The sequence below is a fragment of the Mesoplodon densirostris genome, chromosome 15 (assembly GCF_025265405.1).
Source record: "Mesoplodon densirostris isolate mMesDen1 chromosome 15, mMesDen1 primary haplotype, whole genome shotgun sequence".
Classification (NCBI taxonomy): Eukaryota; Metazoa; Chordata; class Mammalia; order Artiodactyla; family Ziphiidae; genus Mesoplodon; species Mesoplodon densirostris.
Genome location: NC_082675.1, coordinates 87,815,763 through 87,843,422, shown reverse-complemented (window position 1 = coordinate 87,843,422; position 27,660 = coordinate 87,815,763). Strand labels below are relative to the sequence as shown.

The following is a 27,660-nucleotide window of genomic DNA, read 5'->3' as shown; positions in this document are numbered from 1 at the left end:
CTCTGAGCCTGTAAACTGTACTCCCAACACCACCACTAAAGCACACTGTGAAGGCCAGGCGTCTTGCAGAGAGGCGTCATTCACCATGCTCTGGGCAAGCTGTGGCCGCACCCCATTTCTCTTGGCAGGAGAGCAGCAGCGCACGCTCTGAGCATCTCCACCCCCATGAACTCCCCAGTTCCTGAACGCGTGTGAAGCACAGAGTTTCCTCCATAAAATGTAGCCAAGTATAACTGGATATATAATTGGCAAGAGTCCCCTAACTGACACCGCCAATCTCATATTCCCTAGATGGTCTCGAGAAGCACTTAAACTCCTCGCTACACGATCAACAGCACCAAAATCGAGGAGAGTCAATTCTGTCAAGTGTGCTTCGGCATCCAGAGGGATAAAACCAAAACAGTATTTCTCAGAGTTACCTTATTCTAACACTTGGGAGTTTTGTTTGGTAGGTAAGACCTGGACAGACATCTGGGTTAAAATACCGCTCAAAGGTAAACATTCTAGGGCAGAAGGCTAATATTCTTTCCTGGTAAGCCTGGTAACTCTTGTTCTCAAAGTCTCCTAGGAGGTGGTCGTGGTCACCTTGTCCAGGCTTTCCGTTACAATACAGAATTCTGAGGCTTCACAGAAGCACCACTGAATAAGCTCCAGAAACAGTCAGAAATGAGTCTCTGTAAGGGCTCTTTGGGTCACCTCCATTTACAGATGAGGCAGCCCTCTAAGCAAGCAAAAATCTAAGTTAGGGCTTCCCTGGTGGCGCAGTGGTTGAGAGTCCGCCTGCCGATGCAGGGGACACAGGTTCATGCCCCAGTCTAGGAGGATCCCACATGCCGCGGAGCGGCTGGGCCCGTGAGCCATGGCCGCTGAGCCTGCGCATCCAGAGCCTGTGCTCCGCCACGGGAGAGGCCACAACAGTAAGAGGCCCACATACCGAAAAAAAAAAAAAATCTAAGTTAGCTTTAATGATGGATTTATGTGTTAGCTAAAACATATTTTCTTTCTGTCAACAACCTACAATAATTACCATTCAGATAACACTAATGATATGCCTAGAGGTCACAGAGTTGACCAAGATTTTTTTTGAAACCTTCATTATTACCTCATTATAGTAGACACTGTCTATCTAGCATTTTATCTACCACTGATTATCAGTTTTAAGAGAGTTTAGAAAGCATTTAGGCCAACACTGACTACTTCAACACTACATTAAAAATAAAAATGATGTGCTTTAGTCTATGGTTCTCAATAGGTCATTAAACACTGATACAGAAGTTTCTTTAGCTCATACACCTCCCACTAGAAGTAATAATAAAGGAAACAAAGACAACTATTTTCTTCAAAACGCTCCCCACCATCATCTGGGAATTATAAGGATTGTTAAAAAGTGACCATCAGAATTATACCTACCTATGGGTTTTCATGTGCTTTTTGCAATTTAGTGAGGTCTTAAATGTTTTCTGGCAATAGGGACACATATAGGGACGAAGGTCGTTATGGATGCCCATATGTCGCCGTAAGCTACCTCCAGTAGTGAAAGCTCCATTACATATCAGACACTTGAAAGATTTAAGTCCAGTGTGCGTTCGGACGTGTGCTTTGAGCACTCCTGCGGAAACAAAGCCTCTTCCACACTGAGAACATTTAAAAGGCTTTTCACCTGTATGTGATCTAAAAAGAATAAAAACGGTAATGAATAAGCGTCTTACGCTTTCACACTGCTTTCTAATGTAGAACGCACCCTGGTAACTATCTCACTTGGCCACCCCTTTTCTGAGCTCAGCAGCAGAGAGACTCGGCTCTCACGTCCCCACAACGGGACCTGAGACTCAGCGCCCAGGCGGCGCATCTGAAGTCCCGGGGCTCGCACACAGCCGACACAAAACCAGACCCCGCACCCGCTTCTACGTTCTGTGCTCTTCCCGTGACCCCTCACGGCCTCGTGTGAGCAGGTTTCTATCAATACTTCCTTCTCACTGTTGCTAGCACCAAGAATTAACCTGATGAATACACCCGAGGAACTGTGAAAGAGCATAATCCTAATGAAACAAATACTTCTCTGACATGTCCCAGAGATCGCAAATACTGAGATATAATAGGAGCGTAAATAAAATTCAGTGGCGGTTTGTGGGTAAAACATTTTGGTCAAGACACTGAAGAATGAAAACATCAATTATCAGTAAATATTCTGGGGTCAAAAGTGACATTTTAAATAACAAAAGCTAACACTACCATTCTTAGTATTTCCACAAGTCACCAGATCACTAAATCCCTGTAACTGTAAAGTTCCATCTCTGAATCTACATTACCTTACCTGATGTGTTGTTTAAGATGGCAAGATTTTTTATAGGCACGATGACAGTAAAAACACTTGTACGGTCTATCTGCTTCATTTACAAAATTATTATTAAAATAACTTTGAAAAAGCTGGTTTCTTGGAATGGGCTGGATAAGACCTAGAAACCAAAAGAAAATCAGAAATAATTCACTGTCAGTGCTACTAAGAAATGTCAAAAGGCATCTGCTTTACCCAGAAGATAAAAATCCTGAGGAGCTAGATTCCAGTGTTGCGACTAATGGCTATTTTAGTTGTGTTAGGAACTCGCTATTTAAAGAACACCTATCAGGAAACACTTACAGAGTTAAAGTTAATGTAAGATAGATATTCTTTCGACATAAGGAACATTTATATCGTCACAACTACTTCTCCTTGTTCTAGAGCCAATTTTTCATGGATTTCTACATTTAACTTTCTATATGAGCATCTGTTGGCATGCAATTTATATAACTACATCAACATTTAGGTTAATCAGAGTTTTTAAGTCCCTTATTTGTTCAGTATGAAGACTGTACCCTAGGTACTATAACAAACTCAAGACAGAAATGATTCCAACATGATCTTTTGTTCTAAGAAAGTCAGGGTTTTCATAGAAATTTTATTAAAAGAAAATCTGTAAACAGCAAAATTACAACCTTAAATATTTCAGGTTTTACATACTTTCAGTGAATAAAGAATGCCCTTAGGTTGACCGTGTAATAAGTAAGTCTTGATCAAGCAATTGAATTATTTATGAAATTCAGGACAAACATATATTTGAACACTCTGAATTACTTAATGTTTACCTGGAACAACAAGAGGAAGACGTACGCTATCAGTTCTACCTGGGCATTCTACGATGCAGCTGTCAGCCAAGACTCTGGACTGGCCACACTCCCTGCCCCCTCAGCTGTGCCATGCACTTCCATGCAATGATTACCAACAGGCACCTCCTAACACACTGCTGTCCAGACTGTCCCTAACAGTGCGGGTTACAGCTCAATCCTGTCCCCTAAAACCTGCTTGCTCCTCCCAACTCTCCTAGCTGTACGTAAGGAACCCCATCCACCTAGTCACGCGGGGGCCAGGGATTTCAGACTCCTGGAGCCGCTCGTTAAGTTTGCCATTTGCCAGTCCTGGAGATCCCACTTTCCAGTGTTCCTAAACTTGTTTCCTCGTTTCTATTTCCACTGCCATTTCCACTGCTGTTTCTATTTTGCTTCGCTCGCATGTGAGACGTAACTGAACGGACCCGCACTTCCCGATGCTGCATGAGAGCTCATTTATTTTTCAAAGAGAATTCAGAGCCTCCCTTGTGGGACTTCCCTGGCGGTCCAGTGGTTAAGACTCTGCCCTCCCAAGGCAGGGGGCACAGGTTTGATCCCGGTTGGGGAGCTAAGATCCCACATGCTGTGTGACACGGCCAAGAAATAATTTTAAAAAATAACAGAACCTCCCTTGTGATTGATGTGTGTACAATCCACAGGGCACACACTCGAAGAGCTGCCAAACCTTCTCCCATTTCACAAGGATTCAGGACTGGGGAGCTGCGTGGGGACCACACAAAGCCTTGCCCTCCGGGCAGCTCCAGCATCGCTCTACCCTTCACGGCCTCGCCCTTTTTCCCAACAACTCCTCTCTCGCGCTCAAGAAGAGAAAACTTCAGTCCTTCAGTCCACCCCACCACCTTCCCCAGGACACATGCGCTAAGTCTGCTGCAGGCAGGCTGACATGCCTGGCGCTCGGAGGCAAGCTGGCCGTACAAGGGACGATTCCCGAACCCAGATGCACGTTCACTCTTCTGCGTGGCTGTGTGTCAGACACGCACCTAGACCAGCCTCCTGAACGTTCTGCTCTGCCTTCTCGTGAATGTCCCTGGCACGGTGCGCCGGGACCCGAATGGCAATTTGCTCAGCCACCTCCCGTGGTCTGCCACCGAGAACGGGGCCACCGCGACCACCTGGCTCGGCCTCCTGGCACCGGTCCCTACCTCCCTCCACACCCACCGCCAGCTCCTACCCAGGCAGCTGCGTGCTGTGATTCTTAACGAGCCTCACTTTCCCACCTCCACACGCTGACTCATTTCTGTCCCAGCACTTGTCACTGCTGGTTCTCTTTTCTCTTTCCCCACTCCCTGGGCTAAGCTTCTGGAGCCTGGGGCTGCCCCATGGTCATAGATGTAGCCCTGAGCCGAAGAGCACCGGCCAAGTAGGACACGTAGATACGATCGGATACATTAATGATCCTGTTCTCAGTGTTTACAAAATCAGAGAAAGAAAGGAAGGAAAGAAGCACGCACAAATTCCAACCAAGATTGTTGATTCACGGTCTGACGGTCAACCTTTACTGGACATCTACTTTCATGGAATCATGTTAGATTCCATGAAGAGAACAGAAAACTCAAGTGAGTATTTTCCAAACTGGCAGCCAAAAAGGGTGGCTCCTCTGGTCACTGCGAAGCTTGTGAAACTGTGAACCTCAAATGCTCTGCAAGGAAGGTCCACAGGCAACACATAATAGCAACTGTTAGGCACAGTTCCCTGGTATCTTATGCAAACAGGTTCAGTAACTATTAGCATAAAGTACCACCTAATTAAAACTGTAAGCGCCAAGTAATATCAGATAAGCCATTTTCTTGTTCATTGCTGAACTTAATGGAATGAGTGATTTCTAAGAAAAACACCAATAAAAAAATTTAAAACTGTCCTCCCACAATTAAAATGGACTGTACAAATATACAAACGAGAGACATTAATTTTATAGACTTCATCAGACAAGATATACATTAAAAAGCAACACAGGAAAGTGAAATAATTTTAAGCAATTAGTTATATAAATTATTTATATAAATTGTATAAATTCGTGAAAGTAGGTAAAGTAAATAAAATTCACAAGGTAATTTTTAAAAAGTAAAAAGCCCTCCTATAGTTGTCTTCTATCTGTCTCATAGGGGAAAAAATAAGATATTCACAAATAAGGAAACAAAGTATTGCTTTTGCCATTTCCCACATCAAAAAAAAAAAAAAAAAGCCGTACTGGGTGCTGGGGACAGGGCTGTGCAGGGGTTCACTGCCTCCCAGTCAGACCTGAGGTCAGTTAGCAAAGCGGGGCTCCAGGTGAGCGCCTCCCCAGCCTGCAGTGCAGACACAAAGCTCGTCAGACGGCAGAGCCGGGCTGTGCCCCTAAGGCTCCAGGCTGCACCCGATTCAGCACCTTCAGAGAGCTCGCCACCCGTCTGCTGCGGCAGGCCCTGACTTCCAGCCTGCACTGAAGCAGCCTGACGCCAGAATCTTCCGGGAGACTTCAGACTGGCTGTCTGCGCCAGGCCTTGAAGCTGTGAGCCCTGTAAGGCCCACGGACGTCCCTCCTCTCCAAGTCACCCCCATTCTGGTGCAGGGTCCCCCCTCCAGCCCCACTGTTCTCCCAGCTCTTTCTCCTGTGGCTTTGGGAACCTACGTTCCACAGCACACAAGTTCTCCATCATCAACAGGTCCCATGAACAGAATGTTCCGTTACTCCTTTCTCTTCCACGACAGTAGGTCTGTGGCCGAGCGGCTGGCCTGGAAGCCCCGGCCCCTGAGGCCCCCTCCGAGCCTGCGGAGCTCGAGGCTCCTGTCCCGGCCCAGCTCTACCTCCCAGCCTGTCTTCGCGTCCTCCCCAGCCCCACCTGCCCTCCACGCACCGAATCCCTTTACCCAGTCCCTTGCCAACATGCTCTTGTGCAAGTCCTCTGGCCCTTTCTCAAATAGTTCACAAGATCATAAAAACAAAAGCAAAAGAACGTGCCCAGTAACACCCCTCAGAGACCACCACAATGAACGGTTTAGTATCCACTCTAGCAGAAGAGTTTGTAATGCAAAAACGTAAGTGGGATCAACCATACACACCGTTCTGGAACGACCTGTTCATACTTCATACATATACTTAACTCTCCAAGTCACTACATATGACATCATCCCCATCACCCTTTGGATGCTGGCAAGGAATTCCACTGTGCCAGTGTACCCAGTTCCCTTAATGCACTTCTGGCGGACATTCTGCCTGTTTCTAACTGTACACTACTGCAGGGCTGCAATAAACAATCCAGTACATACAACTGTTACCTTAGTTTCTCCCCGCTAGACACAGAATTACAGTCTCTGGGCAGCATCCAGGCATATTTATTTTTAAACAGAACCCCAGATAATTCTGAGATCTTTGGGGGTGAGGGGAGGGGTCCCACCTTGAGCTCCTCAGAAAGTGAAATAACAGGCTTCATTTTTCCGATGCTTTATTTTTCACGTCTAATAATTTTACAAAGTTCTGTTAAAAAGCTAGGCTAAGGGGCTTCCCTGGTGGCACAGTGGTTGAGAGTCCACCTGCCGATGCAGGGGACACGGGTTCATGCCCCAGTCCGGGAAGATCCCACATGCCGCGAAGCGGCTGGGCCCGTGAGCCATGGCCGCTGAGCCTGCACGTCCGGAGCCTGTGCTCCGCAAGGGGAGAGGCCACAGCAGTGAGAGGCCCGCGTACCGCAAAAAAAAAAAAAAAAAAAAAAAAAAAAAGCTAGGCTAATTATATGGTCTTAATCTTTGAAGAAAAAAATGAAAGGTGAATTAAACATACATAAAACTCTGCAGGTCTTGGCTACATTATGTCATTTCTACTAGACCATCTGTCCCTTTATATATATATATGTATTTTATTTTAAGGAAACTACTAATCTTAAAGAAAGGCATGGATAAATTTCAGCTAATACGCCTCAAAAACAAACTAGAAATGTCCTTAAAACTTCCTAAAATTCCTTCTATACTAACAGAAGACAAAGCTTTATGTTGTTATGGTGCTTGGGGGAAAATACAACTTAGTCTTACAAGAGCTACCATAAATCACAAAAGAACAACGTGATGACAAGCCTAACACATATGTCACACACAACACTTAAAATACACCCGGTTCACTAGGTTAGACAAAGACGTGAAAGAAAAAGCACGATAAATGCACTAATATCAGCATGATTAAAACATGAATATAAACTTGGAAGATCAATCATGACAGTGCTGAGGTTTAAAATAATAGGTAACTAGGGACTTCCCTGGTGGTGCAGTGGTCAAGGCTCTGCGCTCCCAACGCAGTGGGCCCGGGCTTCGATCCCTGGTCAGGGAACTAGATCCTGCATGCCGCGACTAAGAGTTAGCATGCCGCAACTAAGGAGCTGGCGAGCTGCAACTAAGGAGCCCATGAGCCACAGCTAAGGAGCCCACCTGCTGCAACTAAGACCCGGTGCAACCAAATAAGTAAGTAAATAATTAACTAATTAATTAATTAATTAAAAACAAAACAAAAGCCCACTTTTAATTTAAAATAAATAAATTTAAAAGATAATAGGTAACCAAAGCCTGGCTCACTTCGAAGAAAATATTTTTCAAACATCTATGCTCCACAAAAATGGTGGGAGCATACACCATTACACACACTCACACATACGCACAGTCATATATAGAAAACACAGTGATTTCTTTTTAAAAAAATAGATATGTCATATACACACGTGATTTGAAAATCCAGAAGCAGCTACAGATCAAAATATTACAATCACCCTGACTCCAATACTTCCCCAGTCTGCACACTGTTTTATTTAAACTTAGTTCTTGAATTTAGAAGAGAAAGCATTTAGAGTACAGTACACCACATGTCTAGTGAAAACAGCCCCAAGTGCAATGAACTACGCGGTATCTGTGTTCAGTAAAGACAACTGGTGCTCGATGCCAAGATCCAGTGGCTATCTGGGCCCCTGGCGGCTCCTCCACACTCCTGCGCTGGGGGTGCAAGGCGACGGGTGTGGGAGGAAGTAAGCTTTACTGACCACACCCTGATCCAGAAGTCTGAAGACCCAGGTTCTAGTTTTACCATGAGCTCTAGTTGTAGAACCTAAAAGCAATGTTAGAACCCTCTCTAGGGCCCACTTTTTACATCTGTGAAAATGAGGAGTGAGGAATGTAGGCAAGTTTGGGAAAGACTATTTTTAAGTTCCCACGCAGCTCTGGAAGTTTTTAGAATTACACAACTATATGGGACTATTCCATCCAACAATGCTCCCTTAATATGCAGAGATTAAGTTACTTGCTGTAGTAATTTTTGATGCATTCTAATACTTTCCTAAGTGACAGTAATTAGTGTAAAAGGTATTGAGCTTCAAGTAACTAGACTGGACTGGAGCATCTCATCTCCCAGTTAAGTCACATAATTGTAACTCATCTATGCTAAAACCCTCTCTGGCGTGTTTTTATCAAGATCTGTCCCCCAAACATAATTACAGTCACACTGTTTCGACATAGCCCCCAAGGAGCTCAGCTTCTGAGAGAAGAGACAGACACAAATACAAATAACGACGAAGTGTAAAATAAATATTGAAATATTTTACATTTACAATGTGAAGCCAGCTCTATGAATCACTTCCCCCATGTGTCCCACTCAGCCTAGAACAAAGGAGAATTCTGCTTCCACTAATTTAGCCTAAGATACAGGTGTCTGTGAAGCTAAAAGCACAATGTTCTCCATTTTAACCTTGGAAAAAGTTTGGAGAATCAGGGCTCCAGTTCAACTCAACTGAGGATTTGTCAACTTAACGGCAAGAAACCCACAGGTGTGTAACCTGAGTCATGGCAACCTGAAAAAACTGGTAATCTGAGGGTTACCCTCAAGCATGAAGGATAATTCTAGGGCTGCTAAGTAAGTTTTTAGTCTGTCCTGACTTTTAGAGATTTTTTTGCATTTCAAGAGTAACACACATCACTGAGAACCTAGAGACTACAGTGAAGGTTAAATACACATTAAGTGAAATTGGTCTGTTGTTTTGTGAGCTGCCACAACTGCACAAGGACATCAGAGTGTTCTAACCTATCATGGGAGTTCCGGTCAGTGTCTATACCCTAAACGATTAAACACCCTAAGAATTACAGTTCCTAGGAAGCTTAGCAGAAATCATACGTAAAATCATTGCAGGCTGGTATTGGGGGAGTATGCTCTTAAACTTGTTGTCTTTCGGGGGTTTTCCATTTCTTCTAGAGTCAGTTCTGATACGCACGTTATTCTAGAAAAAATCCATTTCATCTAAATTTTCAAGTGTATTAGCAAAATGTTGTAGAGCATCTGCAAACAATTTTTATCTCATCTGTACCTGTGCTTATAGCTTGACTCTCCTTCCTAATATTCCAGATATTTTCTTGGTCTTTAGTTTACTAGAGACGTGTCAAGCTATCTATTCTACTGTTAACTTTTTAAAAATTGTAAAATTATGTTCACTAGAATTTTGTCTTCTATCTTAAATTATTATACTTATTACTTTTTGCTACTTGCTTTTTTATTTTTCTACCTTTTTGAGTTATATATTTTATTTATTTTTGTTCTTATTTTTTAGTAAGAAATACTTCTTAAAAGCTGTTATCAGTCTTTTCTGATAATAGCTTTGGTCCATCAAACTGTTTATAAAAATGTTCCCATTTCGGGCTTCCCTGGTGGCGCAGTGGTTGAGAGTCCGCCTGCCGATGCAGGGGACGTGAGTTCGTGCCCCGGTCCGGGAAGATCCCACATGCCACGGAGCTGGCTGGGCCCGTGAGCCATGGCCGCTGGGCCTGCACGTCCGGAGCCTGTGCTCCGCAACGGGAGAGGCCACAACAGTGAGAGGCCTGCGTACCACAAAAAAAAAAAAATAAATTCCCATTTCTAGGATGTAATTGCAGTTTTGAGTCTTACTTTTCCATATAATGAAACTTTAGATAGCTACTTTCTATTAATTTATGTTTTCATTGAACAGTAATCAAAGACTGTATCCTTCACAGTACCTATTTTTGAAAACCTGAAATTTCTCTATACCCTAGAATGTGATCAACTTCTATTTCATGCATATTTAAAAGAGTGTGTACTTTGGAGTACAAGGCTTTAAAGCCATTCACTCACCCTTTTTATATGTGTGCTTCAAATCCTCCTCAGTCTCACTGTGTTTACACCAGTCTAATTGAGGGTCTCTCACTATGGTTCAGAATTTGAATATTTCTCCTTTCTTTTGTTTCTGGTTTGGATGTTTTGATACTATGCTCCTAGATACATAAAAGCTCATGACTATTGATCACCTTATTAGTGGACTATAGCTGACATTAGTCTACAGTGTCTCTCTTTTTTTACCATTTAAGCTTTATTTATATTAACTTATGTTTTGTTTGATATTAATTTTGTTCACAGACTAGATTATCTTGCCTAAGACGATGAAATACAGAAGAACTGCATAAAAATGTAAATTCTTGCACAGAACTTAATGAGTTTCCTTTAATCTTGTTTTAGGACCTACAAAAATCATTTTTCTGAAGATTCTCATAAACAGTGGGTTTTTTTTAGTTCTAACAAAATCATAATTTACCTTGATCATAACAACACCAAGCCTAAAAAGAGCTTAAAAGCTGGCAGATTTACCTTTTAATCCAAAGGTTAAAGCAGCCCAGATAATGATCTGTTACACAGCATGCAGGGCTTCTAAGACGTAAATGACACAGCATATTGTGTGCCCCACTCAGGACACCCATCCACCCAACATGTCCACTGAGGTACAGTCTTCCTTAGTGAGGACTCACATATAAATATCTTCACTTACACAGCACTTCCCTCTTACCGAGAACATAATCTGAGCAGCAGTTGAGCCAGAACTAGGATCTTAATTGAATTGTGAAACTTGCTGGCCCATAAAGCAAAACAGTGCTTAACAACAACTCCACTGGTACCACACATACAACTATCTAACTACGCAGACCATAATGTTCATACACCCTTTGCAAAGTACCAAGGGAGGACAATCTTACCTACGTCTGTTATGAGGATCGGCTCCTGCAAAGGAATATCGGGGACTGGAACGTTCGCCTTGCCAACACGAACCTTTGCAGGTTTACGCTGGTGCCTCATCTTTCTTAACTCCGTGTGTTTAAAGTGAGAAGCAATGTGAGTCTTCCTGTGGCCTGAGGTTCGAAATTTCTTGTCACAGTGAGGACAAGCAAAAGGTCTGACTCCTGGTAAAAAATAAAACAGACTGTAGAATTATTCCAAAGAAATACATCTCAGTTAATGCCAACATAAAATTCTAGTATTTTAATACTGATTTGAATTCTCAATTTGCTGTTTCACGCCATACGTTTATAATTTCATGGACATTATAAATTGACAGTTATTCTCCCTTGTTTGCATACAGTGCACGTTACAGATGTTAAGGCATGTAATAAGAGCATTTTAAGTAAAAAAAAAAAAAAAGGGCATTTACTATTTTCAGGAGAAAGCCTAAAATTGTAAAACGGATGTTCAAATAACTAGTAGTCCTTAAGACGCTAACGTGAGTAAGGCTGCTCTCCTCTCTCACATCATCCTGTCTGTAACTGGAATAACGACGGGGCCCCAGGCTTGCTGCGGGGATTCTATACACTTGTGTTTGAATAGCACTTAGCAATGCCCAGCATTTGGTAAACGAGCAGTAAATGGTGGTGGTTTGATTGTAAATAATAATGTCACTGCTGCTGATGATGACAGTAATAACATCCTCTTAACAATCCTCTGCTATGACTTCCCTTTTCTGAAGGAAACTGCCTTTTCTTACAATTTTATTGGCAAATGAAAATGCAGATTCCAAAGAAAGGCATATATCAAAACAGTCTCATTTCAGCTTTTTCAAATACTCATTCACATGCTCAGCTCAGCCCAGGAACCTCAAAGGGTTAGGAGAAGTTACTGCTAATGGGTACAGGGTTTCTTTTGGGGGTGATAAAAATGTTCGAAAATTAGATAGTGGCATCGGTTGCACAACTCTGAACTGCACACTTTAAAAGAGTGAATTTTATGATTTGTGAATTATATTTCAATAAAACTGCTATGAACAGAACTGGAGCCCGAATATGAAAGTTCTTGTGCCTTAATACTGATGACAAAATATCTGAAAGGCAGAGTGGGTACTGATATTAAGGTCTCAGCACAGACACTCCCAGCCTGAAGTGTGCCAGCTAAAACCCAGAGGCCCCACGGGGGCGATGCCGGCCTCCTCCTCGGGAAGGCCCTCCTGGGCTGCATCTGAATCCCGTCCCCCACAGCAGTCTCCCCTCCTCACTCCCTGCACTCCTGCCCTCACTCGTTCGTGGTACAGTTTAATGCGCCCTCTTTAGGCCATCGGCTCCATGAGGACCAAGGCCACGTGGACTTTGTTGAACAGCATGCACCGTGTGCCCAGCCCACAGAAGGTCACTGTCACACTCATTAAAATAAAGAGCAACCAGTGCTCCACACGCTCAGCCACCACCGCAGACCCCGCTGTGAACCCCCTGCGGCGGGAGGGCCCCCGTACCTGTGTGCAGGCGAATGTGCACCTTGAGGCTTCCCGAGGTGGAGAAGCTCTTCATGCAACACTGGCACTTGAACGCCTTGATGCCCGTGTGCGTTTTGACATGGGCCGTCAGTGTGCTCTTCACGGCAAAGGCCCGGAAGCACTGTGGGCACTTGAAGGGCTTCTCGTGGGTGTGGATGCGGATGTGGCGCACCAGGTCGCTGGGCTTGCGGAACTCCTTGGTGCAGTAGGGACACACGTGCCATCGCACACCGTTCTCCTCGCGGATCGACCCTGGAGGAAGATTACAAGAAGAATGGTCCAGCTTGGCCTCGAAACCGCATTACACCAATTATTAATGTCCTTCTAGGCTTAGATTTAGACAGCACACCATACCTATAAAAAGCTATACACCTTTTTCCACAGCAGAGGATATATGATCAACTGTGGGAAAAGATGAAATTTCCATAATAACTGAAATGACTGAGGACTATGATTGAATCTTGCAGAAAATCCTAACAGTCCCATATGAACACAAATCATAGCCTAAGAGAGATAAGAACGCTAACTAGACAGGTACTATGATATAAATCAAGAATTAGCAGGGCAGACTTAGTCTGCTATAAGTGTAAGTAACAGTAGGTGTGATCAAATGACTCCAAAATTAACTCAGAGAACATGAAAAGAAGGAATGAAGTTACAATAAGTATTGTCTGAGCTGATCTGTTATCACTAATAAAAAAATGCAAGGGCTTCCCTGGTGGCGCAGTGGTTGAGAGTTTGCCTGACAATGCAGGGGACACGGGTTCGTGCCCCGGTCCGGGAAGATCCCACATGCCGCGGAGCGGCTGGGCCCGTGAGCCATGGCCGCTGAGCCTGCGCGTCCGGAGCCTGTGCTCCGCCACGGGAGAGGCCACAACAGTGAGAGGCCCGCGTACCGCAAAAAAAAAAAAAAAAAAGCAAATAAAAATAATGAGGAAATGGTAAATTCTTATAAATTCTTATAGAAAGGAACTGATAAATAGTTAAAACAAAGAAACAGCATATTTGATCATCAATGAGTTCAGGATTTATGATTAAATACAGAAGATTCTTTTGCAACGCTAAATATTGCGTTTGGCCAAAAAGTGCCTTTGGTTTTTAAGTAAAAATAAAAGATGCATTTTTCATTTTCACCAAGAACTTTATTGAACAATGTATTCACCCTTTTGTTCCACTACCTTCTGCCATTTTTCAGGTAATTTCATAATTCCATCTTCCCAAAACTTCTTATCGTTTTGAGCAAAGAACTGTTGCAGGTGCCTTTTACAATCTTCCAGGGAATTAAAAATTATTCCATTAAGAGAATTTTGTAAAGACCAAAATAAATGGAAACCTGAAGGTGCAAGGTCTGGTGAATATGGCAGATGAATCAGAACTTCCCAGCCAAGTTGTGACAGTTTTTGCCTGGTCATCAAAGGAACATGCGGTCTTGCGTTATCCTGATGGAAGATTATGCGTTCTCTGTTGACTAGTTCTGGATGCTTTTCGTCGAGTGCTGCTTTCAGTTGGTCTAAATGGGAGCAGTACTTGTTGGAACTGTTTGGTTTTCCGGAAGGAGCTCATAATAGAGGCCTCCCTTCCAATCCCACCATATACACATCACCTTCCTTGGATGAAGACCGGCCTTTGGTGTGGTTGGTGGTGGTTCATTTTGCTTGCCCCGCGATCTCTTCCGTTCCACATTATCGTACAGTATCCACTTTTCATCGCCCGTCACAATTTGTTTTAAAAACGGAACGTTTTCTCTTCATTACGTTTAAGTAGAGAATTGCATGTGGAAGTACGGTCAAGGTTTTTTTTCGCTTAACTCATGTAGAACCCAAACATCAAAGCGATTAACATAGCCAAGCTGGTGCAAATGATTTTCAGCGCTTGATTTGGATATCTGGAGTGTGTTGGCTATCTCCAGCATGGTATAACGTTGACTGCTCTCAATTAATGTCTCGATTTGATCACTATCAACTTCAAGTGGTCTACCCGACCGCGGAGCATCATCCAGCGAGAAATCTCCAGCATGAACCTTCACAGACCACTTTTCACACGTTTGATCAGCCACAGCACCTTCTCCATACACTGCACAAATCTTTTTTTGCGTTTCGGTTGCGTTTTTACCTTTCTTGAAATAATAAAGTGTTAACATGCTGAAAATGTTGCTTTTTTTTCTTCTCTTCAATATTAAAATGGCTACACAAAAATTCACCAGTTTTGGTTAAGTCTTTTTTTAAACGCATGCTGATAGGACAGCCGTCATACAATCTAACAAAATTGTTTCAAATGAAGTTAAAGACAACTAAGTACTACTAGAGCCATCATACAGAAAAAACCAAACGGGGCTTCCCTGGTGGCACGGTGGTTGAGAGTCTGCCTGCCGATGCAGGGGACACGGGTTTGTGCCCCGGTCCGGGAGGATCCCACATGCCGCAGAGTGGCTAGGCCCGTGAGCCGTGGCCGCTGAGCCTGCGTGTCCGGAGCCTGTGCTCCGCAACAGGAAAGGCCACGGCGGTGGGAGGCCCGCGTACCGCAAAAACAAAAACAAAAACAAAAAAAAACCGAATCTTTTGGCCAACCCCATACTGTTATTCAACCTTGATCCAGGTTTGAAGCTATTCCTCTCAGAAGAAAAATTGCAAGTGGAATTTACGGAAATATAATTAGTAAAATAATACCTAAACTGGCAAATTTCTAATTTGGCAGAATCAGCTTTTTAAACTTCAATTAGATGTATTAGCCAGAAATTAAACAGACACCTACAATAAGGAATCCATTTGAAATCAAAGAGATTTGGGCCATGCTGATGAAATTCATCAGAAAAATTTTCACTCTTTATTTAACTGTGTCTTTACAGACATAGTTTTATTAGAGAAAAGAAAAGCTCTTTGTTTCCTTCTCTTTGTTATCAGTAAATACAAGGACTTCTCCTTATGTGCCAGTGAATCTGTAAGGAGAGAAAATGTATTTTCCTGAATATAACACTCTTTATGGGACTAATTAACATAGAGAAAGAGGTTAGGTAAAAGAATGAAAAGTAATATTTTTCTAGTAACGAAAACAAAGAGAAGAACATACACACACCATGGCAGGTCGGGGGGAAAGAGTAGAAAACAAAGGAAATGGTTTTTAAAGTGAGAGAAAGATATTTATTTTAGGTGATATTGCTTATACTAAGGAAGTCTAAAACTTAAGATTGCTTAAAACGAATAGGTATTAGAAGAAGTGCAATAATTACCTAAAGGTCTTATCATGACAAATCAGAAAAACAACGTACAAAAAGATAAGACAGAAGCGTAATATGTCAGCTAAAATCTGGAAATCATCTCCCCAAATCAGACTTTTTTTCCAAACAAAAATGAAAATATGTCTTTAATTACATAAGATGACATAAAACTGTCACCAGGTTCTAATTATTTCTGGGAATGAACTGGAAGAGAGATACAAACTGGCAGCTGAAGCTGAAGCTTCAAACCTGAAGCTGTCTCCAAATCTGGCCTGTATATATTTTGTTTGGCCCAGGCAGTGTTAGAAAAAGAAAACTGAATCCAGATTTCTGACCCTTTGACAAACTGAATGATCTGGAAAACCAGTTCTGCATTCCCACGTGGCAATCTTTCTTGGTGCTGGGCAATAGCTTTTCTCTTCAAACACATTAATAAATTTTGAAAGAAAAAACATGCATAGTCATCTTCAAGACGAAAAGGCATTTACTAAAATTCAACGTCTACTTTTAAGTTTTAAAAAACTACCTAAAAACAGGAGGAGGTGAATAAAACATATCAATACAACATTTGACTTGACAGGAAAATACTAAAAGCAATCCTATTAAGGTGAGGAAAGAGTCCACTATCACACTGCCATTAATTTATCATGTTTGAGAGATACTAGCCAACGTAACTAGTTAAGATAAAGAAATGCACAGTAATAACTATAAAGGAAAAGGTAAAATCATTGTTTACAAATGATATGATTATACACCTAAAAAACTAAAACTCAGAAAGAGGCCCACATTTTAATACGTGAAAATCAACATCCTTCATACCTACCAACAAAATCCAGAAGATTTTAAAATAGTACTAAAATATGGGAAAAAAAAAGATCTGAGTAAATGGAAATGCATACCCTATTCTTTTTTCTTAAGTTATTTTTTTTATTGAATGAAAGATTCCTTAAGTTCTATAGTGCTTTACAATTTTCAAAAGTTTCACACACATGATTTCATATAATCCCCTATTAACCCTATTCTTTGGTATAAGGACAAAAATTTATAAAGGCATCAATTCTCTCTGATTAAATCACTTATATACAAATACCAATAGGAATTCTTTTAGAACTAGTTTTGGAAGTTTAGCAGTCGCTTTTAAAGTACACATGAAAAAATAAATATGTGAAAACAGTAAAAAATACACTTTAAAGAAAAGTGTAGTGAGAGAGGACTAGGTATCCTAGTTATAAAACACACGATAAAGCTAAAGCCATTTGGTATCACAACACATGAATAAAAAGACAGATTACTGGAATCAAGTCCAGAAAAGACCCATACAGTTTCGAGAGTGTAATATATGATAAACGCAGCATTGCTTTCCAGTGGGGAAAATGTGACTTATTCAAAAATGGTGTCTAGGCAGCTGGGTGCCCATCTGGAAACAAAAAATAAAACTGAGTCAAAGATTTGGTTTAAAATATGAGAGTAGGGCTTCCCTGGTGGCGCAGTGGTTGAGAGTCCGCCTGCCGATGCAGGGGACTAGGGTTCGTGCCCCGATCCCGGAAGATCCCACATGCCGCGGAGCGGCTGGGCCCGCGAGCCATGGCCGCGGAGCCTGTGTGTCCGGAGCCTGTGCTCCGCAACGGGAGAGGCCACAGCAGTGAGAGGCCCGCGTACAGCAAAAAAAAAAAAAAAAAAAAAAAAAAAATATGAGAGTAAACAGATAGTAACTGTACATATCATGGTGATCATTTTGTAATGATGTATAAAAAAAAGAAAGTATAAGTGTTAGATAAAAGAGGCACTTTTGGGCTTCCCTGGTGGCGCAGTGGTTGGGAGTCCGCCTGCCGATGCAGGGGACACGGGTTCGTGCCCCGATCCCGGAAGATCCCACATGCCGCGGAGCGGCTGGGCCCGCGAGCCATGGCCGCGGAGCCTGTGTGTCCGGAGCCTGTGCTCCGCAACGGGAGAGGCCACAGCAGTGAGAGGCCCGCGTACAGCAAAAAAAAAAAAAAAAAAAAAAAGTGCCACTTTTTCCATAATGTCAGTGTTGAATTCTAAGTATTACACGAGTCCAGAAGTCATAAAACACTGACAAATTTGGCTACATAAAAACATTTCTCCCCTTTCTGCTATACAAAAAGAAAATACCTCTCCCCTTTAACTCAAAAGCCAAACAAATTAGAAAAGAATACGTGCCATAGATACAGCTCAAAAAATACTACTAGGTAAAGGGAAAACGAATGCAGCAGAACATTTAGCACTTGGAGGATCTAGATGAAGGCAAAAGGCAATTCTCTGTATTTACTGTTCCTGCAATATTTCTGGTAAGCCTGCAATTATTTCAAAATCAGTACTTTAAAACAATCTTTACAGAACTTACCCTCTGAAAGCTCTGACACTTCCAGAAATGTACCCTACAGCTATACACGTATCCATGACAGTATTATTGGTACTGGCAAATACCTAAATATTATTTACCCATAAAAGGGAATACTATTCAGGCATCTTGTAAAAGAAGTTATCAGGTGGGAAAAAGTGAACCAGAAAATAATACATACAGTATGCCATACATCCTGCTAAAAAACAATAATATATAATATATAATAATATGCCTAAGCTTGTTTAAAAGACACAGAGGACCCCAGTGACGGCAGCTGCCTGAGGGAGGGGCGCGTGGAGGACCAAGATGAGCAGGGAGGGGACTCCCCGCTTTCCACTGTATCCCATCGTGTACCTTTTGAATTGTGGGGCATGAGTAAGTTTCACCTGCTTTTAAAATAACTTAAGGGCTTCCCTGGTGGCGCAGTGGTTGAGAGTTTGCCTGCCGATGCAGGGGACACAGGTTCGTGCCCCGGTCCGGGAAGATCCCACGTGCCGCGGAGCGGCTGGGCCTGTGAGCCATGGCCGCTGAGCCTGCGCGTCCGGAGCCTGTGCTCCGCAACGGGAGAGGCCACAACAGTGAGAGGTCGGCGTACCACAAAAAAATAAAATAAAAATAAAAACTAACTTTAAAATGTACGTATTCATTATGCACTTGGTATGTGTCAGGCGCTATTCAGTTCTCTTCCATTTATTCTATCCCTTTTATCTACCCCTGTTACAGATGAGGAAGCTGACATTTTAAAGGTTAACTGACTTTATTAAAGCTTCATAATGATTTATACGTCACAAGTTTTATGATAAATATAAAAGCATTTGTTAAACGTTTAACCGATACACAAAATACCTCTTAAAATAACAAAGCAAATTCTACTAAAAATATTCACTCTCACAAAACTGAATAAATCAAATAGTGATAGCTACAGATGGCAGAGTTCAATTTGGAAATGTAATTAAGGCTAATTTTAAGCTGTTAAGAAAATGTTACGACTTACGAGACAAGAATAGTTTGCTCAGGGTCTTCTTAGGGTATCAGATGGTGTCAACTACCCCTGAAGAGGTATTTTCAGAAACAATCGTTACATTAAACGTATACTAGTCCCTATAAAGTTTTAATCAAGAGGAATATCTTTATACAGAAACATGTCCCCATAATAATTTTCTCATCACAATATCAGAGAGATGGTTAAAACAAAAAAAGCTGGCTCCAACCTGCAGTAAGGATCACATTTAATCTAAAATTTACTAGAACTCTATAAAGTTGCTAAGTGCTCTAAGTACTTCATTTATTCAAGTATTTCAAAAATTAATCTGCATAATCTTTACAAACTCGATGAACACAACACTCCACATTAAAACAATGTACAATAAGGTTAACTGCAGTTCCATTTTGAAATCTCCATCTAATAATGCTCAGTGCAAAAGAGAAAGCTGTTTCTAACACCTGAAGATATGTGACGGCCCAGGATGAAGTCTCCCTTCCTCGTTACTTTCAGGAAGCCAGGTCTGGCCTTTCACTTGAAGACGTGTATGTTGCCTGCAGCCACATCAGAGCATGTTCATAGGCTCAGCATGACGACTAGCAGTTAACTCATACAAAATGTTTCGCAATGGGCCTCCCTGGTGGCGCAAGTGGTTGAGAGTCCGCCTGCCGATGCAGGGGATACGGGTTCGTGCCCCGGTCTGGGAGGATCCCATATGCCGCGGAGCAGCTGGGCCCGTGAGCCATGGCCGCTGAGCCTGCGCGTCCGGAGCCTGCGCGTCCGGAGCCTGTGCTCCGCAAAGGGGGAGGCCACAACAGTGAGAGGCCCGCATACCGCAAAAAAAAAAAAAAAAAAAAAAAATGTTTCGCAAGGACCATGGGTTTCCATCAGTTTATCAGGGGCACATAAAGGAGACGCTCAAGAATGCACAGCTAAACGTGTAACCTACAAGGCTGTCATATAGCTATTAAAAATATGTGGCAATGGCCTTTTATTTCCTTCTTGCCTCTCTAGATCCCAGGAAAACCCAGACAATAAACTGCTTAGATTCCATTGTCCTATTTTTCACTCGGGGAGGAGGGGCCAGATCAAAAGAAAAAGGAGAGTAGGGCCACAATGTTTTGTGGGTTGAGAAACGAGAATCTCACAATCGCACGTTAACAATGAGAAAATACATTCTCAGAAAGAAGTGTTAACAGAGATGACAGGGTTACTCCATGCTCTCCAGAAAGAAAGCACTTGCTCCCAAGACACCTGGGAGGGGCAGAGTAGTTACATTCACTGAGAAAATATTCTCAAAGGAATGCTTCTCCCAGAAGGCAGGAATCTATTTTTTTCAAGAAAGATGCATTAATGCGTGCTCCCGTGCAATGAGCCATACTGAGCACCGTGGGGTATTCGGAAATGAAGGGAATGTATTCTAGCTGTCCACAAGTGACGTGAGGGACCACGGGGGTCCCAAACATTCTAGTCTGCAGGACTGAGAGGGGGGAGACCTGTGCTCCTACAACGAGGCGCCATGATCTGGCCTCAAATGACCACCAGAGTCTGCACAGAGAATAGGAGAGGAGGAGGAGGAAGAAGACATTCATGATGCAGAAAAGCCTGGGGAAACCCGTGCCATTCAGAAGACGTGAGAATGTTGAGAGAACTGCAGGAATCCAAGTTTACCATAACGGAAGCTTGCATCCAGGTGACCCGGGAGGGAAGACAGACATGCACGCTGGGGCAGGCTGCGGAGGGCTTGTGGGCCGAGAAACGGAGCAGGTGCTGGAGCAGGTGCAGCAGGAAAGGGCCGAGGGTTTCGAGCAGAGGGGCTTTAGAAGCATCAGGCGGCGGCACTGGGGGACAAAGGGGCAGAGACTGGCGGGAAGGGCTGGAGGGAAGGAGGGGCCTGACAGCGGTGGAGGGACGAGCCAGGAGGGGCCCTAATCACAGGGACGTCGATAAGTTTAACGAAGTTTACGATAAACAAATGCTATTAGGTAGACGCTATCAGAGCCTTCAACAAACATACCACCTTCGGTAGGAAAAAGGAGGGCGTGTTTCTTAAAAAGCAGCAATAGGCCACCCAAAGTGTCTAAACCTTAAAGCATACTAAAATTACCAGGTAGGAACGGCGATTTCTTCTTTATAATCTTCTTTTCTTTTTTATCCAACTTCTCTGGGCTCTCCTGTTCTTCTTCTCGCTCTGCGGCCGTAGGGTCAGCTGGCTCCCTTGAAACGCTGGGAGCGTCTGGAGTCTGGCCCTGAGTGGCCGCGGCCTTGGCGTGGCTGGGGTCGCTGGGATGCGCTGCAACTGGAATTGAAGACAGCCCACTGTTTTCTAAGGCTTGCTGAGACAGAACAGAACTAGGAGGTTAGGAGGCACGATGCCCACACCTGCCCACCAAAGTCAATTACAAAGACGCGACCAAGTTTGACCTACGGAACTCTGACTCCACCCCACTGGGCGTTAAGAGCTACATCGCCAAGCAGTCATCTCTGAGCGAAACGCCCAGCCCTTGGAGGCTGAAACATCCCTCCTGATATAACATCTCACCTCCACCCAAAATCCGGTGTGGCAAGCATTTACGGTTCTAAATTCAAGGGCACTGAAATTAATTCACTTGCCTTTTAGAAATTTTCTCTCAGACAACTCTAGCTGTCTGTAACACGTTTAGGAATCACTGGCTGAAACTACAGCGGGGTCACCCTCACAACGTCAGCCGTCATGACAACCTGAGATTCTTCACACCCCGGCCAACTTGTCACCACAAAGGTAGAGGGGAGAGGTTAGTGTTCACGTCAGCAAGTAAACAGAGGGAGAGGAGAGAGAAGGCTGTCTCTGCCTGGGAATGAAGGCGGTGGCTATGGAGCTGGGCTGGGACGACTCAGAAGAGCCCTCTGCCCTCCACGCGCTCCAGTGCCACACGAGCAGGGACGCTCACACACTGTCAAGACAGGCAGTGCTATCTCCAAGGAGCGCGGCGGGAAAGGATGAAATATTCCTCACCCTCTGTCAACAAGGATAGATAAAAGGAAGTTCTGAAAAGCCTACACTTTTCAAGAAAATTCACTTACAGAGAAAAAATGATCGAGTTTTAAACTTTTTATTTATCGAGTAATAAATCATTTCAAATACTGCACTGTCCATAAGTAATCAAACAAGCATATTTTGTTTCAATATATTTTTTTCAATTACGACACATTTTGAATGAAGATCCCTTTCCTTTGACAAGACCTGAATATTTCGTTTTCAGTGATGATACCCAGTCCCTGGCAAACACATACAGGAGCAGGTAAGTGTGTCTCACCTGCAGGATGTCCTGGCTGACCCCCACCGTGATGCTCAGCTGCTGGCCAGCCTGAGGCGGCTGGCTGGACCCCGCCGGCCCCGGCTCTGACAGCTCCAGCAGCTGCTGGATGACATCGGCCACCGCCTGGGAACTCTGCTGACTCGGAGCAGACGTGACCTGGGCTTCCGCCTGCTGAAGAGGTAAAGTCTGAAACAGCGTGGCCTGAAATACAGCAACATTTCGTTAAAAATATAAACAATTACGTTAATTTGTACACCAATTTTTTTAAAAAAGGAAATAAACAGGCATTTCTCCCTTATGAGCATTAAAATCCCAAAATTAGTGCCCCAAACATGAATTTTTTAACAGCTTTATTGGAGTATAATTGCTTTACAACGGTGTGTTAGTTTCTGCTTTATAACAAAGTGAGTCAGCTATACATATCCAAACATAAATTTTAAATAAAATGCCTCACTGACTTTTAAGTTAGACACAAAATTGGCCCTTAAAAAATATATTCAATGAATTTTTTCTACTACAATTCAAGTCTTGTAAGTGGTGGTAGAGACTATTGCTTCAAGATGGGGGATGAAGCACACAAACCTCATCTCCCTCTTAGTCCATTAAAATGAAGGAGTAAAAGAGTTACAAAATATAGAAAATAAGCAAGAAATCACTGTGGTTTAAATTTTTTTTTTAATTCCCGAAAAATAGGGGCACTGGAGGAATAAATGCTCTGTAAAGCTACAGCCAAGAACATGTGAAGAGAGAGATGATCTGATTCCTCAGAAACCCAGGAATGTGAAACGCATACACAGAAGAGGGTAGGGGCAGAGAACTACCCTGTGCGATGCTGTAATGGTGGATAACAGGGCATTATACACTGGCCCAAACCGACGAACATGCTCCACCGAGAGTGAACCCTAACATAAACTGTGGGCTTTAGTTAACAACAATACACCAGTACTCATCCATCGATTGTAACAAATGCACCACACCAGTGCAAGGTGTAACAATGGGGGTAGTAACTCATGTGAGCTGCTGCAGAGCAGAGTCTACAGGAGCGTTCTGTACTTTCCGCTCACTTTTACTGTTAACCTAAAACTGCTCCAAAAAATAAAGTCTATTAATTAAAATACTTAACACTGACAATGAATCCCCTGTCTTCCTCCATAGAACGGATGGCAATTAGGCACTTACCTTCAGGCAAAAAAATGGGGGACTGCCTCCAAAAGAGATAAAAAAGAAAAAACTATTTGGGGAGAGCTAGGGCACCTTTTGTGGCCCTTAGTTCCCTGGATTAAACAAAAAATCTTTTACATTCTGCCACCAGGGACCCCAATTTTAAGAGCTGGCTCCCTGGCCAATTATAAGTAACCCTGGAGCTCAACCAGCTCTGTTGATGCATAAGAAGTTCAGAGGCAGGTTTCCTGATGCCCCCCTTCTTAAATACAGGCAACCAAGAACTATAAGACATCGGAAAGAAGGAGGAGTGGGGAGATGCACAAGAGAGACAATTCAATGACCAGAAGAGAACTTTTAAAAGAAAATGCTGATTAGATTCCAAAGGAAAGTACCTCAAACCAGAAAAGAGTATCTTGAAAAAGAAACGATCAGATCACAAGGAAAGATCTGAGAAATTAAAAACCTCACTAGCTTAAAACAAATTCAAGGAAAGAATTATAAGATAAAGTTGGGGGCTTCCCTGGTGGCGCAGTGGTTGGGGGTCCACCTGCCGATGGAGGGGGCGCGGGTTCATGTCCCGGTCCAGGGGGATCCCGTGTGCCACGGGGTGGCTGGGCCCGTGAGCCGTGGCCGCTGGGCCTGCGCATCCGGAGCCTGTGCTCCACGGCGGGAGAGGCCACAGCAGTGACAGGCCCGCATACCACCAAAAAATAAATAAATAAATAAATAAATAAAAATAAATATATTAAAAAAATTAAAAACAAAAAAAGATAAAGTTGCAAAAAACCCTCCAAGGTAAAGCAAAAAGGTCAAGATTCAGAAAATGGGAGAGGCAAAATAACAGACAGTGTTCAGGAGGCTGAACACGGATCCCTAGACAGTCCTGAAAAACAGTACGTATAACCTGACACAGAGCGCTCTTACACACGCAGATGAGGGTAAAAGGTGGCGTGGATCCCAGGTTTCCAAACCCCTATCCTACATTTTCAGTTTTTTGTTGAGACTATAAATTTTAAAAATGATTTGCATTATCATTCCAGGTAATTCACTACATCTACATATTTGATTTGCATACTGCCAAAGGAAATGAATATTTGCTTGATTTATACACTGAAAATTTTATTTAAAAAATACTCAGTCCAAAATAGAATTTAAGACATAATTTATTAGACTCTAATTATTCTCCAGTTTTATACCTTCTTTACAACGTCCTCCCTGATCAAGAGTAAGTTGAGGAATCATCCTAAGCTGCAAATATTGTGAGAAAAGAAAAGAAAAAGTAAACACTAAATGTGAACCTCATGCTTGGGAACTAAATACAAACTAGGCCTATTTTCTAGTTTGGTAGGAGGCAGCTGCTGACTTAACACAGACTATCGGCTGAAGGCACTCATGAGCTACTTCAACACTCCCGAGACTTGTACGTCCAAAGCCTCTGCTGTTGGTCAGGACACCAAACTCTATGCTTAGATGCTGCCACTTATGATCAATTGGGAGGGCAGTAGAAGTAGATCGAGGCTGAGCTATGAAAGCCTACAAAAAAGGAGTAAAAGGGGGTGTGTTTGGGGGTCATACAATTTTAAATACATGCACTGAAAAATACAATTGAGTTTCCCAAAAGTCCAAGGTCTCAGGAAAAAGTATCACTGTCACATTAGACCTGGAGAAATATTACTTTAAAGAGAGAAGTGATTCTTAAAATATAACATAAGGATAAAGAATATTCAATAATAATCATCAATAACACTGACCATAGGAATTACAATTTCATAAATTAATGATTACACGATTACATTTTGTCTTATTTCTAACCGGTTCAGATGACAGTCCATAAATCAGAATCATGTAATATTATTCTAAAGTTTTTAAAAATTTGATTTCCTTCCACTCATTAAACAAATAAAAGTAGCACCATACTTCCATATAGGAAACTTTCATAGCACCTTTACGGTACTAAATACTATTAATAATATTCAATTTTCAAGGTCATAATAAAGATGATAGATTTGGTAAAAGAATACCTTCTATCAACCAGCTTACTAAGCTTACCGTTAAAACGTGAGCAGTCTCTGCAGCACTTGTTGAATTCTGTGGCCCACCCATATGCATCTTGCTGATATGAGTGTTCAAGCTACCTAAACTTTTAAATACACAACTACATTCTGTACAATTATAGGTAGGGCCATTCTTGACCTTAAAAAAGAAAAAAGAAAAAAGAAGTTTTTACAATTGTTAGATTAAAATATTTAAATTATGGCAAATCATAATTTATCATTCAATTAAAATGACATAAATAATCTAGCCCTTTATCATACCTTTTCTTATAAGTTAGATAGGTCTAGAATCAATGACCCAACTCTTTAATCAATATTGGCAGTATGAGATTAATTGAAATTTCAGTCTTTTCTATAAATCAGAACTGGTTCAAGTGAAAAATCATAGTTTTCAGTTATTGTGCTCTGGTAAAAAAGATGTCTGACATGTTCTCAACTTCTTAAACGGTTAAGCAGTGTTCAATAACGAAGGCCAGACAGTGAGATATAATTTTACTCTGAGCCTTGAACATACAAGTTAGGATGGATGGCCACGCAGTGTATACATTTTCCATCACCAAGTCCAATAGTCCACGGCAGTGACTACTTTTTGTTTAATAGTGACTACTTTTTAACACTATGACAGAGCCAAGAGTGGACTACAGAGCAGTAACACGGACAGGGCCACCCAGGCACAGAGGAAGCACCTACAGTATCCTCTCTGCACCACTCAACAAGCCCAGCCAGCTCTGAACTTGGCTAAGACCTCCATTCCACCTAGCACCTTGCTAAGAATGAACTTTACAGCTTTAGACTCATCACAGGATTAGATAATGTTACAAACAATCTTTAGAGGTTGCTCCTGTCCCATCGCAGGTCCCAGGATGGCCCCAGGCTGGGGGCAGGCGAGTCCCGGGCCTTCCCTGAAAGGGTTTCCTAAAGCCGGGAGCACCAACGAGCACGCCCTGGGACTGTTCTAAGGTGCCATTTTCCAGTTGCTGTGCATTTAAACACACTGTTATTCCTCAGCAATCACCTTTACACAGAGGGAGCTCCACCAGAGTCACTTACACAGCCCACACGTGTTCTCCTCAGATCGGAAGGTGACCTCACACATACGTACACGCTCTTCCTAGTGTCTCTGGGTCTTAGATAATAAAGCTTAGTCTTTAAAAGCAACTTCACTGCATATGAAATTCTCAGTCTCTTTACAAACTATATGAAGTATGTAGGGTTTTCTTCATTTTAGTGTTAGATATACATATGCTTTTAGGAATGTGATACTTGTCATCCTCCAAAGTATTGTAGTTATATAAAATAAATGATCCATGATAGGAGTATTTGTGTTGCTTAAATATTTCTTCATAATCTACAATTAGACTAAATAAGACACCAAATCATGACAATTAACAAGAGCAAAGGTGGGGACTTCCCTGGTGGTCCAGTGGCTAAGAATCTGCCTTCCAATGCACGGGACACGGGTTTGATCCCTCGTCAGGGAACTAAGATCCCACATGCCGCAGGGCTACTGAGCCCGCACGCCGCACCCAGAGAGAGGCCCACAGGCCACCAGAGAGAAGCCTGCATGCCACAACAAAGAGCCCGACGCAGCCAAAAATAAATAAATAAACAAATATTTTAAAAAATAATAATAAGAGCATAGCTGAACCAGTTTAAGAGAAATACTTCCAGAGTTTGCAAATCAGTATTACCTGGAGACAACAAAAAAATTAGGAACATCAGTTTGGCTGAAATAGTTAGCTAACATGCAGCGTGGAGGGAAATACACCGAGCAGGGCTCTGATGGAAAATGTGAATGGGCCCATATGCAAGGTCAGCAATACTAGCACCAGAAAAATACTTTCTCCTCAATTTCATTTCTTGTCTTTCAATTTCTTACACTTGGAAGTGTCT

The 27,660-nt window shown here is 42.6% G+C and overlaps 1 protein-coding gene across 7 annotated transcripts in view; it reads right to left on the bottom strand.

Moving 5' to 3' along the window:
* Nucleotides 1–27,660, bottom strand: part of ZNF236 (zinc finger protein 236) — a 93,834-nt gene that overhangs the window by 38,408 nt on the left and 27,766 nt on the right. For 6 of the 7 annotated variants that reach the window (XR_009534493.1, XM_060118516.1, XM_060118517.1 and 3 more), the window contains exons 7-13: nt 25,763–25,906; nt 22,547–22,750; nt 21,358–21,586; nt 12,669–12,941; nt 11,149–11,352; nt 2,315–2,456; nt 1,411–1,671 (exon numbers count right to left, since the gene is read on the bottom strand). Coding sequence is in view for 6 of the 7 variants with exons in the window: in XM_060118516.1 (XP_059974499.1) it covers nt 1,411–1,671; nt 2,315–2,456; nt 11,149–11,352; nt 12,669–12,941; nt 21,358–21,586; nt 22,547–22,750; nt 25,763–25,906 (1,457 nt within the window). In the remaining variant the exon portion in view is untranslated. The remainder of the gene's footprint in view (nt 1–1,410; nt 1,672–2,314; nt 2,457–11,148; nt 11,353–12,668; nt 12,942–21,357; nt 21,587–22,546; nt 22,751–25,762; nt 25,907–27,660) is intronic. The other variant, XM_060118520.1, reaches the window with a different exon arrangement.